The 17376-nt window shown below is 40.1% G+C and overlaps 1 protein-coding gene across 9 annotated transcripts in view; it reads left to right on the forward strand.

The window, feature by feature from the left end:
- Positions 1–245: 245 nt before the first annotated feature.
- Positions 246–17376, forward strand: part of syne1b (spectrin repeat containing, nuclear envelope 1b) — an 80935-nt gene continuing 63804 nt past the window's right edge. For 4 of the 9 annotated variants that reach the window (XM_051382203.1, XM_051382220.1, XM_051382228.1 and 1 more), the window contains exons 1-12: positions 7314–7794; positions 8824–8885; positions 11902–11997; positions 13142–13225; positions 13591–13611; positions 14182–14274; positions 14574–14752; positions 14874–15070; positions 15737–15846; positions 16242–16292; positions 16762–16869; positions 16966–17103. In XM_051382203.1, the coding sequence (XP_051238163.1) occupies positions 7719–7794; positions 8824–8885; positions 11902–11997; positions 13142–13225; positions 13591–13611; positions 14182–14274; positions 14574–14752; positions 14874–15070; positions 15737–15846; positions 16242–16292; positions 16762–16869; positions 16966–17103 (1215 nt within the window). In that variant the 5' untranslated portion in view covers positions 7314–7718. Of the gene's footprint in view, positions 321–1564; positions 1875–7313; positions 7795–8823; positions 8886–11901; positions 11998–13141; positions 13226–13590; positions 13612–14181; positions 14275–14573; positions 14753–14873; positions 15071–15736; positions 15847–16241; positions 16293–16456; positions 16490–16761; positions 16870–16965; positions 17104–17376 lie in introns of those variants that run through there. The other 5 variants (XM_051382268.1, XM_051382254.1, XM_051382260.1 and 2 more) reach the window with 5 other exon arrangements.

Below are 17376 nucleotides of genomic sequence, written 5' to 3' on the forward strand. Positions count from 1 at the left end.
GGGGAGAGAGAGAGAGAGAGAGAGAGAGAGAGAGGGAGAGAGGAGGGGGGGACACCCGGAATTCCTCTCTGTTCAGCCAAAGAATGACCCCTTTTGTCCCCCCAAAAAATTAGGAGGACAGGAACTAGACCACACATTTCCGACCCCTTCTTCCTCCTCCTCTTCCTCTTATAGTGCGTGCAGCGTGCCGCTCTTCTTCTTGTGGTTACAAACTTCACTTCACGCCACCATGTTTCATTTTCTTCGTTACCAATGGCAACAAGGAAACACACACAGACACTTCCGCTGTAAAGTTATCATGCTCTGCAGTCCTGAAGGTGGTAAGATGAAAATGTGTGTGTGTGTGTCTGTGTGAGTGTGTTTCATTGATAACGTTATGCTTGCACGCTGGTTGTTAGGGTCCTGTTTACATAAACTTATTTTTGTGCTTTCAAGTTAGTTCTTTGAGTTGGTGTTTTTTTTTTTTTTTAACTTCCTCCCGTGTTGAAGTGGCGCTAATAAGAGTTACACCCTGCCTCCTGCACACCATTCAAATAGCGATTCAGCTATAAAGTGTTAACTAACTTTATGATAGTATAATATGTGCCTAACAGGGAATGAATGTAACCTGCCTTGCTGTCTAAACTTTAAACTTTCTTGGGCTAGTTCAGACATTTTCTCCCTCGTCAATTTAACTTCCCTTTTGAGTGTCCGTAAAGCGGTAATGTGTTTATAAGTTTGCAGTGTGTGCCAACAAGAAATGCATTTTTTTTATAGCATTTTACTTACTATTTTACTCATAATGCATGCTTGTCCAGTTAATAATAGCTCTGTGTCTATGTTTGCTTATCTTTGTTATCTTTGTGCAACCGTGTGTCTATATTTATCTCTCTGTCTTCCTGTTAATTTCTTCTTGGAACCTACTGAGAACTGTAATTTAGTCAAATACCTAGCAGCATCAGCATACTCAGCCAATAAAGTTGATTGCGAGCCTGTAAAAATGTATCTGCAATGAATTGATTGATATTCATGCAGCAAATGTGATCACTTCTGGTCTTAAATGCTGTCATTTGATTGTTATCCAGCACTTGTAGCCTTTGAGAGCGTAACAGGATCAAGACATTTGGATGATTTGATAGGCCTTTTTTCACATTCTGTCATAGGAGGCTAAGCACAGGTGTTACTAATAACATTAACAATGGCTCTGTTGTAAGTCATGACAGCGTGACTGTGAGCCAGCATGCACAGTACCCTGAACCTGAAGCAGCTGAATGGCCATCGCTAATTTTATTATTCACACCTGCACTTTTTTTTTCTTGTAACTTGTGAAAATGTCTTCTGTAAAAAAAGCTTCTGAATGTCTACACAGACTCTTTGGTCATGAGGTACCACACTGATAATTTCTTGTTCTTAGACAGGGTTGTTAACTTATACTTTTTTTATATTAAGAAGTTAAGCAGTTAAGTTGGACTCAAAACGAGGCCACACTGTTGAGCGTGGTGAGCGACACTGTAGTAGTAAAAGACTTGCTTGACAATAGGTGTGGCCACATTTGAAACCATCTGAACACACTTCTCTGTTGCAGGCAGTGAATGGAACAAGTGCTTCTATTGGACAGTAAAGCTGCTTGTCCCTGCATGAAACCTGAGATTCAATTGGACCTGGTCCTGCAGTAAACTTAGAAAGAGAGAGAGAGAGAGAGAGAGAGAAGGAGAGAGGAGCAGACAGAGGGAGGGGCAGAGGGGATGTCCCACTCAGGACAGTTGTGAAGGATCCTCTGCTCTCAGCATCAGTGACCCACCTTGTCATACAGCTGCGGCGAGAAGACATGGCGTCTCCAAGGCACTTCGGCCGAGGATCTGTGGACATCGCTAATGTGATGCAAAAACTGCAGGGTAAGTGTCACTCTTTTGCTCAGCTGGGTTACGGACATAACATTCTTTACTCCTGCGCTGCTGCACAGTTATATTGTGCTGATTCAATCTCTGGGCTGCATGCCCTTGTGAAGTTTGCCAGCTTTTGCAAGGCAGGATGCTCCACACACACACACACACACACACACACACACACACACACACACACACACACACAAACATGCTTCCACACACACCCACATGTAATTAAAATTAATCCATTTCCCCTTTTGCTTACTAGGATAATGATAATATGCACCCACGTACCTTATTTTTCCAGTCTCTCTACATGCTGTGTTGCTAGTAAAGACTGAAAGAGTTATAAAATGCATAAACATTGCAATGTATAGTATGTTTTTTAACACAAAATTATAAATTACAGTCCTACATTGTGTCAGCTGTCCTGTTCTCGAGCACTTGTAGCCTTTAAAAGCATGATAGAATTACACATTTTGGTAATTTGATTTAATGTGCACATGGCACTTTTGTCACCAGGTTTATTTTTTCCAAGATAGCACATAATCTTATTTGGAATAATAAGAAAATTAATGTTCATTCTTGTGATATCTTGTGACCAAACCACAAAAAGACATACTACATTGTTTGGTGGCCTAGATAAAGTAATTAAGAAGTTATTTTAGAGGAACATGATTCGTTTTATTCAGTAAATTCTTTAAAACTCCTGATCTGAACACACGGGTCAGAGCTTTCCTTTGATCAGTTTGTCTCCACATCTTTAAATCAGATTTTCTGTAGAGATTAGTTAGCCAAATCTGTTGCAAAAGAGGCATGCGTTTTCACATCATGTCATTATTCAAGTAGCATCAAGTCATCTTGTCGCCAGTAAAAAGATAAAGTTAATGCTTTCTGGAATTTGTTTGATGACTTCTGAGAAAATTAAAAGTTTTTATCCAAGTCTAGGGTTCAAAGTTAGCTCCTTAATTTTATTCAGGGATCATCGGGAATATTTAATCAGGTCTGAGTCTTGACATGGGATACTGAGACACAACAACTGTGGCTTCATAAACGCACAGACAAGACTAAAACCTGTCACCCTTTCTGCCCTTGGTAAGAGAATAGATCGATAGTGGGAGTCTCTTTTTGTTGGTGTCTCCCTTTTGTTACAAGGGCATTAGGCCACTACCATCACTACACAAGTCTGGTCGATTCTGGCATCTGCTTTGGCTCAGTTTAGATGTATTTCTGGATGTATAGTATACCAAGAAATTTTACCCGCCTTGTTACCATGGCGACTGTTATGAAACATTTGTGTGTGGTTGTGCCAATGCTGCCCAGTTCCCGCTTTAAAGATAATGTGTTTCCTGTGCACTGCAAAGCTATTTCCATTCACTTGTAATCGATATATATTATAAGCACAACGAGGGGGAAATGTGTCATGATGAAAAAGAACACCTGCCATTTGGTTGCTATTTTGACGCCCTCAGACATGGCCTGACACTGAATGTGGATATAAGAATATGGAAGTCTCTCTATGTAGATATGTTCTCTTCTTAATGCTATATAGTATGAGTAATAAACACTAATTAAACTTCTTTTATCAGGATTGAATATAAAGTGTTCAGATAATATGAGAAACACAAAGAGCGATAGTTGCTACATTTATTTTTCTGACTCATACTAAATCACAAAAATCAGGTACCTTTATTACTGTGTGGAGGAAATGCACAAACAGTGCACAAATGGCATTATCTGCAATGCAAAGTGCCAGCCACTGTTGCGTGTTTCATGTCAGGAAGTGGAATTTGGTGTCAGGTCACATCTGGGAGCCATTATTGTGCCAGCGGTTTTAGGTGCTCTGTAGATGGTGAGCAGCAAGGTAGTCTGGGCTTTTTTCACCGCTAATCAAACGCGGCTTCCTGTCATTAAATGCATCCTGCAGAGAGGGTTACATCAGACTCACTTTGACTTGAGCAACAGTCCATCTGGTTGGATGAATTATTGACACCAGCAAATATGTAGTCTTGTGAATACACACTGATTATGTCGATAGTGTTGATTGTAGAAAAAAACAGTTGTGAAGCAGTCTCCTAAATGTACGAACAACCAACCTTGGGGAAAATACTTGTTTCTTCTTGTCATCATTCTTGCTGTCTGTTTGATTTCAGTGCCGTAAGACACCGTGTAGCAACACCTTGTGGCCTTAAATGCCCTCCGGGTACAATTGATGTCTGTTTCCACCAGGGTGCGTGACAAGTGTGCCGCTCTCATTATGCCTGGGCTCTTGTGGGTTCCTTGTGGGTTTCACTTTAGTTGAGAGACTGTGTGTCAAACAGGATATGAAGAAACACAGCTGGTGAAGGGCTTGTGGCGACGTCTCATAGTATAATGAATCCCCTCCTTCATACTGACAGATATAAGCCTATTAATCTTGATTCTGATTTTTGGGGGGGATTTCCAGTAATTAAATGTAAAATATTACTTAGTTTGTAGCCTCTTTACTTCCTGGCTGCAATAAGTAATCAGGTGACAATATTAAAGGGCTGCAACAAACAATTATCTTTAACATTAATATAGCAGCAAATAACTATTTGCTGTGTGAAGATTGGCACAGAAGACTATCAACCATTTTATTATTTGTTTCAGCTTTTATTTTGCCAAAAAAAAAAAGCCTCCCTACTCTGCACATGCAGCCAGTAACACAGGATTGCAGCTTAGTTGTAAAAGGTCATAAGCTAAAACATTTAGTCACTGTAGTAGAGCACACTCATGCTTCACCAAGGGGGTGGAGTAGTTACATCACAGTTGGAGTAAAAGCAAGTAAAAGAAAGACAAGCGTGCATGTTGTCAGCTGTAAGAGATGCTTCTACTCTACAGTGTCAGTAACAGCTGCCAGGGAGACACAGCCATCACACTGATATGATCTAGAGCCTAATTCCCACTCTACGCTAAGCCAGGCTGACTCAGACTGTTTTAATACTTATTATTACAGAAAATAGGGGTTTAAAACAAACCACATGTAATTTTTGGGATCCTGCTTTCATTTGTTATCTTTGTTTCTGAACGTTACATTACAGTATTGTCATATTGTTTTGATGACAAAGAAAAAAACATTCAGTATGTAATAAATCCTCAGTGTCAAGCATCTTTGAATGGACAGCTACAGAAGCATTTCTTATCCTGCCTGATTGTTGTTGGCCTGTCGGAGCTAAAGTAGGGTTGCTCTCAACTAAATGGAACAACAACAGAGTGAGTGGGCTTTTACGGTTCTCCCAGGTGACCAACACAGGCCAATGAAGCCAAGCACCTACAGTAAAGTATTGCCAAAGGTATCATCTGTCCTAAGATCACCTTAAGTACTCCATTACTCATGTGAATTGCAGATGCTTTAGTGGTTTGTTGCTCTGTGTGGTGTTTGTTTGTGGGGTTATCCACTTTTAATTGCCACTTAGCTACTAGTACTACATCAGGCTTAATTAAATCAGTTGACTAAGACATAATGAGTCAATAATGGGGAGCTTTTTTACATAGGGATTTCATGCTTGTCAGAGCTAGTATATCCAGTCCTTACTTACATACCACATACCACATAACATCTTATTACACAAAGTCAAGTGTCTGAGTTCAGGACTCTGGACAGCTCCTTATAAGCTAGCTGGATATGAGACTGAGCAGCTGGAATATCTGGAAAACTTCAAGTTAGTTTTTTTTATTTCATGTGTTCTCTTTGTTTGTTTTTAGGGCTGGGTATTGAACCTCAATACTTTTGTGTCTGTAGCACAGAATATCAAAAACTGTCCAATAAAAGGCATTTAACAGACTAGTGTGTAGGATTTTGTGGAATCAAGGGTGTAGTTGCAGATTACAACCCCCTCGTTTCACCCTCCCATTCCAAGTGTGGGAGAAACTACGGCGGCCACAAAACTTGAAAGCATGAAGGGCCCTATCTAGAGCCAGTGTTTGTTTTGTCTGGGCTACTGTACAAACAAGGCGGTTAGGACCTGCTCCATCTGTAGATAAAAAATCCTTCTAAGGTAACAAAAAACACAATGATTCTTATATTTAGGCCCTCAGCGGGTGAAGAGGCTCAACTTTGGACACAACAAACTTGGACCCTCAAATGTGTTATCAAGACTTGACTATTTTATTCAGGCAGAGTACAGCTGCTTGTGTTTAGTCAACCTTCAACATTTGAGAAATTTGACTTATTTTGTTCAGGGGAAAAAAATGTTTTGGAGTAAAACGGGTTCATATATGTCAAAGTAAGGTTTCAGAAAAAAATATTGTTTTGTTATCAGGACCAAAATGCAGGTTTTGGCACTAGTAATATAAAATTTCAGATGATATTTAGCCTTTGTTGCCTCTGGTGGAAACAAAAACATACGACTTCCTTTGCAGCAGAAGAGTTAATTAAATGCTGTAGGAATATTAAAATTATTTACAATTAATAAAATTGGTTAATCTTTTTCTTTTTAATCTGTCCTCTTTGACAGACTAGATTGAGTACCTAACCTTTTTTTTCTCAGGGACTTATTCATAAATGAATGTGGTGCATTAATTGTAGTATTTCTAAAAGCTCATTGTTCTCAGTGCACACAGCTGTCAACATCGTTTTAATGTTGCTACTTCTAACCTTTTGCTGTTTTGATGTAAAAGGGAAAAAAGAATCACCCAAATAGCTTTTCTGGGCCAGCTCCACCAGCAGTCTATAGAGCAGTAATAATAGAACATCAAGCTCAGGCCTATTTTTAGTGTATCAGAAAAGCTTTTAGTATGCCGGTGGTCTTGAAAGAAAAAAGGGATTTTTCTGCAAGAGATGATAGCTATCAAGTACCATACTTATTCACTATGGTGTGTTATATTCAGGGCAGTGGAGTAGCAGTCCAATAGAAAATGGATTGGCCAAAGCTGAAGTGGTGCTACTAGGTCTTACAGGACAAAAAATGGATATGCTTTAGAGCTTTTACATGATACTGTGTGTGCAGTGGGAATCCCGGGGTGGGTGTGTCTGCTTTCGTCACAATAGCATTGACACTGAGAGAGAGAGAGAGAGAGAGCAGGTGGTAGATCACCAGCTTCAGCATTAATTATTAAGATCTGTTGCACCATGGTGAGCTTTGTGCAGCAGTCTTTTAATTTTGTTATGGTCTATTTAATCAATGGGCCTGCAGGGGCTTTATTTGATTTTACAGCCAAAAAAATGTTGGAAAAAAAAGTGGAAAGGGATTTATTTCTTCTTTGTCTTGGGCACTCGCTGTAATGCTTTTTAACTGTGTCAGTCTCATAGAAGATTAGACAAATCTTATAGGCAAACACAGGACCATACACACACACACACACACACACACACATAAATTGGGATAATGCAGCCAAGGCTGTGACATCACCGCCTCTCACATGCTGATTGGTGGAGCCATGCTTCTAGCTGATCTCTCTCCAGCCTCAGACGGCACAATGATACAGCGAGGCAGTGCAGCGGGGGCTGTGCACACAGAGGCATGGATCCTCTGGATGGGAAAAACACAGGAAGATGGAAGGATGGGATTGTAAATGACCCTCGCTATTAGAGTTTTGTCCTCTGCTGTCTGTGTGTATGTGTGCCTGTGTGTGCGTGTGTGTCAGTGTGTCTGTGTGTGAGCGTGTCAGGGAGGAGGGGACGTTTTCATCGCAGCCTCCAGCAGCTTTTGCTTTCACTGGGGAAACCAGCCAGCCAGATCTGTTTTGCTTCCTGCTGGAAAGAATAGGAACAGGACAGCTGTGTGTTTTTGTGCCACTTTTTCCACTGTGGACCTTATTTTCACACATACATATATGTACCGTGGAACTCATGAAAGGCAAAAGGGAGAGAGCCGGAGAGTGGGTTGAAGAATGGCTCACTATAAGGATGTATCTGTCAGGAAGACTTCTTTAAATCTGGTGACTGGATTTTTTCAGTATCTACGTGGTAAGTAGGGCAGCAGCAACCTTCATCTGTCATCTGTGTGCACATACACAGCTAATCTGGGATATAACTGGGAAAATAACATATGTTAATGGTCTGTAGGTGAATCCCTGCTTCATGAACTGTTTACAGTAGAATGCTACACAAACACAGCTGTACGTGTGTTGCACCCTTGTGTACGTTTGTGTGCATGTGTATGTGTGTACTATGCTTCAGTGGGCATCCCCTGTGCATCAGTGATGAAGCATTTGCCTGTGGGTCAACACAACGTCTTTGCTCCCTGTATAGTGTTCGCATTGCTTCCTTAAACACGTGACCACTGTCTATATCTCTAAGGGTGGATGTTTAAAAATGGCCACTCTGTGCAGTGTGCAGCACTAGCCTACCGGCATGCGTGACAGGGTGTTAGAGATCAGTCCTCGACGCAACAGCAGCACCACTATGGCAAAGAAATCAGTTGTTTTGTTACACATGCTGCATAATGCATGAGGCATTGTGGCTGAATATATTAATAGACCACAAAAGCGGCTGGGGGTGACCTAAACAATCACGCATGTTATTACTCAACACAGAGGTGGCTTTACGAGTTGTGCTGGCAGGAATTTTCTATCCACTCATTCTCTAATCTCCTCATATGACCTCTTTTTGAGAGCACTTCTCAAGAGCATCGATTATGCTAGCACTGGCAAGCTTGTGTTACCCGTGACAAAAGTCGTACTTCATAACATGCTTGGTGCAGGGCTGCTGTAATGCTACTCGATATTGCAGAAGCAGTGTAAAATTATGCAGGATGAGGTTGGATAAAGTAAGATTCTGACTGGGGGAGTCCTACCAAGGCAATAACTGACAAAAGTTATAGTGACGGATAAATATTTTATGCGTTTTATGTTTTTGTGGTTGCTATAAGCATAACCATATCCATATCTAGAATCAATTAACAGCCACTTCTATGCAAGTTAATCTCAAAGTTAATCGCCAGAGCATGTGGCATCCATCATGTATTGACATGCCTTTTGTACCTTTCATTTTCAGATGAGCAAGAGGCAGTTCAGAAGAGAACCTTCACAAAATGGATCAATTCACATTTAGCAAAGGTAAGTGTGAATTTCCACCCATGCTCCCCGCTGCTTACACACTACATGGTGATCATAAATCATTTGACAGGGTTGGAGATTGTAGGACTTTACAAGCTCATCAGGCCCATGTAAAACAGACTGTCAAAGCAATTACATCACACACAAGTTGGAAGCTGTGCTATGTTGACCTTTTTCATCAGAGAGACTCGTGATGTTTTATTGCTCGTCATGATTATGTAGCTTCTGTTTTGGTCAGTGGTATTTCAGGCTACTGAGCCATGATGAGCTTTGCCATGCAACAATAATAGGCCCTGATAACACTGCACACGATAATTGAATTTATCCAGTTAACTGTAAATAATGACATAATTTACCTAGTTTCTTAAGCATTTACAATCAAATGATGTTTAATGGAACAGGGTTTGTTTATAATGGCAGTTTGCTGGATCTAATGACGGTGAAGGAACAAACCCTTTGTACAGTTTACCTATGATTCTTCTGTTCTGTTTTCCTGAGAGGAGAACCACAGAGAAAGGTCATGCTGCTTGTTGCTTTGCTGAAAAGATGACACAGACATGACGGAGCTTAGAGACACCTTTGCAATACAGAACAGCACTGTGCAGGTCTGTTTTAAAGAAGCTCACTCGGGGCATTTATACTTGGATGAGCTTCTGCACCACTAGTGGAGTGTATTTATGTGGACATATGGGAGATATAATGGAATTGTTCAGAACCTGGTGCGTGGGGTTTGTAATTGTTGTGTATTAGGTGCTTGTGTGTGTCTACTGTGGATGAGTGCGTAGGTATGTGCGTGGGTGTTTTGTTATTGGTGTGTGTGTGTGTGAGTGTATTTGTGGACAGGATTGGCAGGGACAGTGATGCGGTGTGCAGATGGAGAGCAAGGGGGTGAGGACAGTTCCCTGCAGGCAGTCGTCTGCTTCTAAGGTTCATGCATGGAAATGACAAGGAGTGCACAACAATAACACATGCTCATATGCTGTATTACATAACACTGTGACCTGAACCATAGTAGATTGTATAGTTCAGGCCTATATTAGATTATGCACACTGAATTAAAGTGAACCACTATAACATTCTCGAAGAACTGTTTGGAATTCAGAATAACTGCTGAATTGGTGCAACTGCCATGACTTATTTGTTTCTTACTTGTGCAAGAGAGCATTTGAGAATATCTCTTTGAATACTTAAATACTTAGTGTTAATACAACTATTAATACAACTATTCTAAAATACTTTGTTCTGAAAAAGAAGCAAGTGTTAAAATTGCATATATTTTTCATTCAAAGGTTGTTTTACTGTGTTGCAGTTTGCACAATAAAAACTGCAATAAAATGTTTTTATATTGTATGTACTGACAATAGAATTAGCTACAATTAACCTATACAAAGGCCCTGTCATGCAAAAAAACCCCAAAAAACATAATATACCATGAACCTGCCAGAATTAAAAAAATGTTTTAACCCCCCCAGCGCTATGCTGAATGATCTCTTTGTGATTGTAATCACTGGTGACACAGCAGAGTGTTCAGCTAATCAGACACTACAGGGTTTAAGCCTGGAACTTGGCAAAGAGATTTAGTTTAGAGGGGTCTTTTGTTGAGCCTCATCTGCCCACAGTAGTTCAAAGCGTGGCTTCTAAAACTTTAGAAGAATCTCAGTTATGTGACGGGCCAACGCAGAGACGCTTTGTTGGTCTATTCTTCATTATTCATGCACTGCGCTCAAACTCACTCACTGTGCATACCAATAAGACTAATGTAGCATAAGCCACATCATGAGAGAGCTCTCAAACAGTCATATTTGCGCTACAGACAGCTGCTGTACAAGCGAGATTAGCTGATTTAACAGGAAAGCTTACAGCGATGTGACTTTTCTTGTCAGTGCACAAAAGGCTTCTTGCAATTTGCGCTTTTTATGGGAGAAAGTGTGTTTTATCTAAGCTTGAACTTCCTCCAGTTGTGACATTTTCCCTTCAGCCTTTGTGTTTCCATTTCCTCTGATAATGTATTATAAGCACCTTTTCCAGTGATTTTTCCCACTGTTAGGAGGTCTCATGTGACTTTGTTGCTCAGTAAATTAATTTTCCAGGATGGGAATGATTTCCAAATAGAGACAAACAGAAGCTATTTTTGCGTGATTGTGTATATTAGCAGTTTGATTGGAAATTTGGAAAGTTATTTTTTGTTTTAACCTGACTACTAGAAATAGAATAGTATATATTTGATTATATAAAATAAAATGGACACATTAAAGTCCCACTATACTAATGGACCTTTAGCTGCTGTGTTAACTAAACAGTGCATGTTTTTGGATCCATTTGTTCAGATGAATGTCATACAACTGAATGCACCATCCTTTACAGTACTTTTGTGATAGGAAAAAAAGCACATGTACAGAATAACAGGACAGACGCTTGCCTCTTCACACTGCTTTGCCCCAAATAGGCAGCCAACTGCATCCTGTCATGGAATATGTTGAGTTGTGAAGTGGCCTGTATACGGTGCCAAATTAAGAATTCCCACGGTGAGCTTTCTTTTTAAATAAAGCTTCACCCTGCTGAATAAATTCACACCTGTTTAATTTACTTGTGCAGTAATGCTTGTGTTACACAGGAGGTTATAACGCAGACATTCATGTTGGAGATTGTAACAGCTCTGTAAATGTGTGGATATGATATCAGGAGACGGTACCCAATTAGGGTTAAATGAGTACCGTCGCCTCAGAACTGGGCACCAAGCCACTGCTGAGGAAGAGGCACCATCTTTTCAGCTGCAGGGAGGCTCTGTGGTTGTTGCTAACAAGCCTGTTTCTCACAAACAGCATTTGGTTTCTCTTCATCCCTGCTAAAGGGTTAGAATACCAATATCCTCTAACACTATCGAATTAACAATGCAACATTCCTGATTCTGTGAATGTATTGGTTTTCAAGAGTCATTTATTTCTAATTACAAGAAGTTTCATTTGTTGTAATGATTAGTTTTGGTGATGTTAAAGCTGTGTTTTCTCTCCTCCAGTATAAAACACCACTAGAGGTTAATGACCTTTTTGAGGACATCAAAGATGGGGTGAAGCTCTTGGCTTTATTGGAGGTGCTGTCTGGACAAAGACTAGTAAGTAGAACTTATGGATCGTTTTTGCACAGGGTTGAACATTAATTGCAGATGTTGAGCCTGACTTATTCTTTTCATATGTTTAGCTTCACTAAAGGGGAAGAGGCTATTTGTATGATATCCACTTAAAATAATAAATATGTAAATAAAGGCACACCTTTTCACCTTACCATTAGAACAAGTCTACTTGTACTTGTATGTGTGGATTCCCTACATTTTATAATACCTTGTGGTCCCATTTGTTTCAAATCGGCTGACAAATTCACTACATCATCAATTCTCGGTTGGTCTTTAAAGCAATGTCATTTCTCCACAGCTAAGCAGTAAAGAGATTGCCTGGTAGTTTTCTGCTTAACTCTGGAGATCATCAGCGATAAATGCAACCGTAGACGTCACATAATTCACATAATAAACTATTCTGACCGTATACATCAGTCTATAGGATGAAAATAGTTAACAGATGGTTGAGTAAATACTGTAAACTCCACTCTAACATAACAACATATATCCATTCTATCTTAAGAAATCCCAATTTTGGATAAAATTGTTGTCGCTCACATTAAGCGTTGGCTCTCTACTCAGAAATTACAGTGCCCTAATTTAGATCTTAGCCTCCCCGCTGTGAGAAGCTTACCAGTGTCTGTTTCTCCCTCTCTCTCTCTGCCACACACTAACACACATACACAGGCCCAGACTCTGATAGGGATTTAGTAATCAGACCTGTCTTCAAACAAACTGCCATGTCATCTGTAAAGCTGTTACTTGCCAAATGAGTCAGTTGCAAGTCATGGTAAACACCGCCTGATGTTTTTACTTCAGAGTGCACACTGCTGATTTATATCAGCCAAAAACTGATATGTTCTAGAGCACAGGATTATACTTTTTCTCTTAAAGCAGCTTTGGTACTCACAAGTTAATTTATGTAAGAAAAGCCCTGCTAATACCCCGAGGCCATCTTCACTATCTAACTGTGCAACCACTGTATTGGAAGTGAGTGAGGAAAAAAGATAAAATAACTACCTGCAATTAATCTCTTACCATATTTCAAATCAATGGATGATTGAATGAAGATATCCTCAGATTTGTATGATTTGGCCTTCTCAGCTTGCTCGATTTTCACTTTCTGTCCTCTCTCTCTCTTAAGCCCTGTGAGCAAGGACGCCAGCTGAAGAGGATCCATTGGGTTTCCAACATTGGCACTGCGCTCAAATTCCTTGAAGGCAGGAAGGTAAAAAATCAGTCATATCAGCAGTTTCACCTTACACCTTTCACCGTATATGTATTTTTTTCCACAACTGAATAGCATACTAGAAAAAAAATACAGTGTGATATGCCTTAAAGAAGTCCAGGCTATGATTAAAAACTCTGAGAAAAATCTGTTGATTAGATATTTGTTCGTGCACATAAGGTGATTCTGTCCGTACAACATGCACTATGTTCAGAGAAGCAGCAGATAGAAACAGGACTTCTTGATTACATAACCCATCTCTAAATCCCTTGGCTCTATGAAGCCTGTGTCCCACTTTCATCTGGGTTCCCTGAGGACTGAGACTTACATTGTTGTGATCTCTCTCCCATCATGTGTGCCTTCAGTCTGTGTATCGAGGATCTCCGGTCAGTCGCCATTAAACGCCCTGTGTGATCCTATACTGTATGCATTCTTTTCATTTGATGCACGATGTGTACGCAGCAACGCTTGGATACAGCCAATTATGTTTCTATAAATGTAGTCATGCTTTTATACAGACATGCATTTTGATGCATTTTGACTTGAACACTAGTTACTGATGTGTTTGGCTCCCTACAATTCTGAGCTGCTCAAATTTAGAGATGTAAACATGGCAAATTGTGGCAATTGTCCAGTGCAAGGTATGCAGTGCTGTGGTACCTCTGTTTTTCTTTTAACGTCTAGTGGAACAATTGTTTTTTCTTTTTTTTCCTCTTTCTCGTTCACTTTTCTCTGTGGCTGTCTCTGCCTTCCTGGTTTGGCTATATTACAGTACTCATCTGCATCAAAGATCTGACTTTGATGACTTTGAGCAAAAAACAAACGCTTGCCATGGTCCTTTGGACAAAATGAAACGCAAGGGGCTTCTGTGGGGGTGTAAATGAAAAAAAATTCTCACTTTAAGACTGCATATCACTTATTTTCCTGAATAATCCTCTGCTTTGTTTTTCTTTCAGATCAAGCTAGTTAACATTCATGCCACTGACATCGCAGATGGACGACCATCAATTGTCCTTGGGTTGATATGGACCATTATCCTCTACTTCCAGGTAATACTTTATCTCATCTGTAAATCCTGAGAGTATAATAACTGTGTTCACTCCAAGGTGAGTTCATGCCCTACAAATTAAACCTATGTTTCACAAACTCTGGACCAAATGTTTTTTGCAAAGCATTTTGATCCAAATGTCTAAACTTTACACAGCGTAAAGCATAAAGCGGACATTGCTGGATAAATTATGTCACACTACATTCACATGGATGCCAAGAAATACTGCCACTTTCTATTCATGTTGCTATGGTCACAATGCAACCTCTTTTTTTCCTGTTGTTCTTTTTCTTCATTTAGATTGAGGAGTTAACCAGCAACCTGCCAGCCCTCCAGGCCCTGGCCAACAGCAACTCTTCTGTGGAGAGTATAGCCAGCTCTGAAACAGGAAGCCCTCCCATGAAGAGAAAGGTGGTTAACAAATTTCAGGGCAATGCCAAGAAGGCCCTGCTCAGATGGGTGCAGTGCACAGCAGCCAAGTATGTTACTTTTGAATTACCCTTTTTGCTAGGTGTTAGAATATGTTCATAGATATGGATGTAGATACATTTGGTTAGTATAGTATAAGATACAGTTTGTATTTACGTTTGTGCTTTTCAGGTTTCATGGAATTGAAGTGAAGGACTTTGGTCCCAGCTGGCGCGATGGTGTCGCGTTCCAGTCAGTGGTGCATGCCATCAGGCCAGACCTGGTGGACATGGAGGTGGTGCGGAGGAGGAGCAACAGGGAGAATTTAGAGGAAGCCTTTTCACTTGCAGAAAATGAGCTGGGTATTCCCCGTCTGCTGGATCCAGAAGGTACCCTTGACCTTTCCTGCTGCTTCCATTAAATATTCCAGTGTAGTCAGACAAAATAACACTGAATATGAGTGTTACATAATTATGTCTTTTGAAGTTTGTTTTAGACATAGAAGCAGCACATATACAGTATTAATTACAATAACTGTATTGTCAGTCCATCCTGTGGGAGACTAAATGTGTGCTGAAAACAGTGAAATCTACCAGACTCAAATTCTGTGTTTACTGGTAGCTCTTGATTTTTAGTTGGTGGAAGTGAAGCAGTCTGCAGTGGCTCTGCAGTCCTGTCTTCACTTGCAGAGTCGTGATGCTTTATTGCACAAGAGCTGCACTGAAACGTCTCTGCTTTTACAGAGCTTGACCCTGATTTTAAGAAACATCAGGCCAAGCATGGAGATAAAAGTAGATATATATAATTAGCTGTCATGCCTGAAGAGATTTATCCTAGTGAGGATGCAAAATGCGTTTTTTTTCATATCGTATTGACTCTGTACCAAATGTAATGGCGCTGTCATATCAGCCCTTTATTTCTACAGGAATGGGATCCTATTTAAAGTTGAATACTGACATGGTTTTTAGAGGCATGAAAAACATTTGGTGCCTATGTTTACATCAGCTAATTTTCAATGTAAGGTTTAATCAGATAATGTTTGTGTTGCTCTGTAGATGTTGATGTAGACAAGCCAGATGAGAAATCCATCATGACATATGTGGCCCAGTTCCTCAAGCACTACCCAAACCCCCACCACTCTGAGACTGATGGACAGCAGGATGAGGTACTCAAAACTTATGATGCAATAAGTGGATATTAGGCAGTGATATATAAGGCAATTCCTGGAGAAACAATATAACAGTGTTCCTACTGTATTATAATTGATATTTAACTCTTCCATCCACAAAAGTTGTCTAGTGTATCATCATTCATAGAGAATGACCACATGCAGAGATTATAACAAAAGTACTTGCTTGATGAAAAATCTGCTTTAACTCCTGCTGAGCTTAATTGTTATAAGCCTCTGCCTGCACTTTTTTCATATTTGTCATTTTATCACATGAAGTTCTCAAAATAATCATAGCATGAACACAGCAGTGATATAATCATCCAAATTTTGTTTTCCATCATCGGGCTCATTTAATTTCTCCATCCATTTATTTTTTTGTGCACATTAAGCTGCTTCTAGGCTCAATTCCAACTTTTGCACTGTCAGTGCCAGTACTCCAGGTGAGAGTTCAGGTCGTAGCGCTGCATGCTTTTTTTGTTTGGAGTATATTCCCACCTCAGCCTCATCCCATTTCCTATCCTCTTTGCTTCTTTTTAATAATGCATCTAATGCATTTTATGGTGTGTTTGCATCTCTTTGTGTGCCTTGCTGCTTTCCTGGATAGTTTGGTCCCCAAGATATAGAGCAAATGCTTGAGGTATGTTTCACTAAATTAACAGACTAAAAAGATGATAAAGAAGAAGATAGTGTCCATATTCCATTTCTTCTACCATGACTTCCAAAACTAATCTGTGCTAAAATGTAGAAATGGGCTTGGTTGAATATTTTTTTCTACTCCTTAACTGTGTGCTTTTTCTCTTTAATCTGACTTGATGAGGTCTTTCTGGAATGTCAGTTTGGTTTATCAACATATTGGCATGCAGGTTTGAGAAAAAATATTAAAAACAGTTTGTTCCCTGATTGTTACAGAGAGAGGAGCGGAAGATGCTGAGAGAGCTGAAGGTGTTTTTAGATCAGCTGGAGAGAGATGTGCTGCGGGCTCAGGGAGCAGAGGGAAACCTCACTGACAAATATCAGGTGAGTCAGGCCTGAAAAGACAAAGTGCATTGTTACATAACAGACATTTATCGGCTCTCACCACGTCTTTCTAATTTTCCCTTTTTTCTTTTGTAGGCATTTAAGAGCTTCCGTGTACAGTATGAAATGAAGAAAAAGCAGACAGATCCACTGCTTCAGCCAGTGCACCGAGACGGCAAGCTGTCCGTGGACCAGGCTCTGGTCAAACAGGCGTGGGACCGTGTGTCTGCCAGGGTAATAGTACTGCGTACTACTGCACAAGATGAATAATTTATAACCAAGCCATGAAGAAAACAGAATTAATTATGATAATTAATCATATAAGTTAAACAAAACCTGATAATAAATAATAGATAGTCCGTTTGCCATTTGTCATTATGCTTTTCTTTGCTTGAAAATTGCATTACCATAGTGAAGGTGATCATACTGAGAGAGAAACACAACTCGGGGCTCCTCTCTTCACTGGCTGCCAGTGAAAGTTCAGTGGGGCGCAAGCATTTGAATTAG

This window comes from Dicentrarchus labrax, unplaced genomic scaffold (assembly GCF_905237075.1).
Source record: "Dicentrarchus labrax unplaced genomic scaffold, dlabrax2021, whole genome shotgun sequence".
Lineage (NCBI taxonomy): Eukaryota > Metazoa > Chordata > Actinopteri > Moronidae > Dicentrarchus > Dicentrarchus labrax.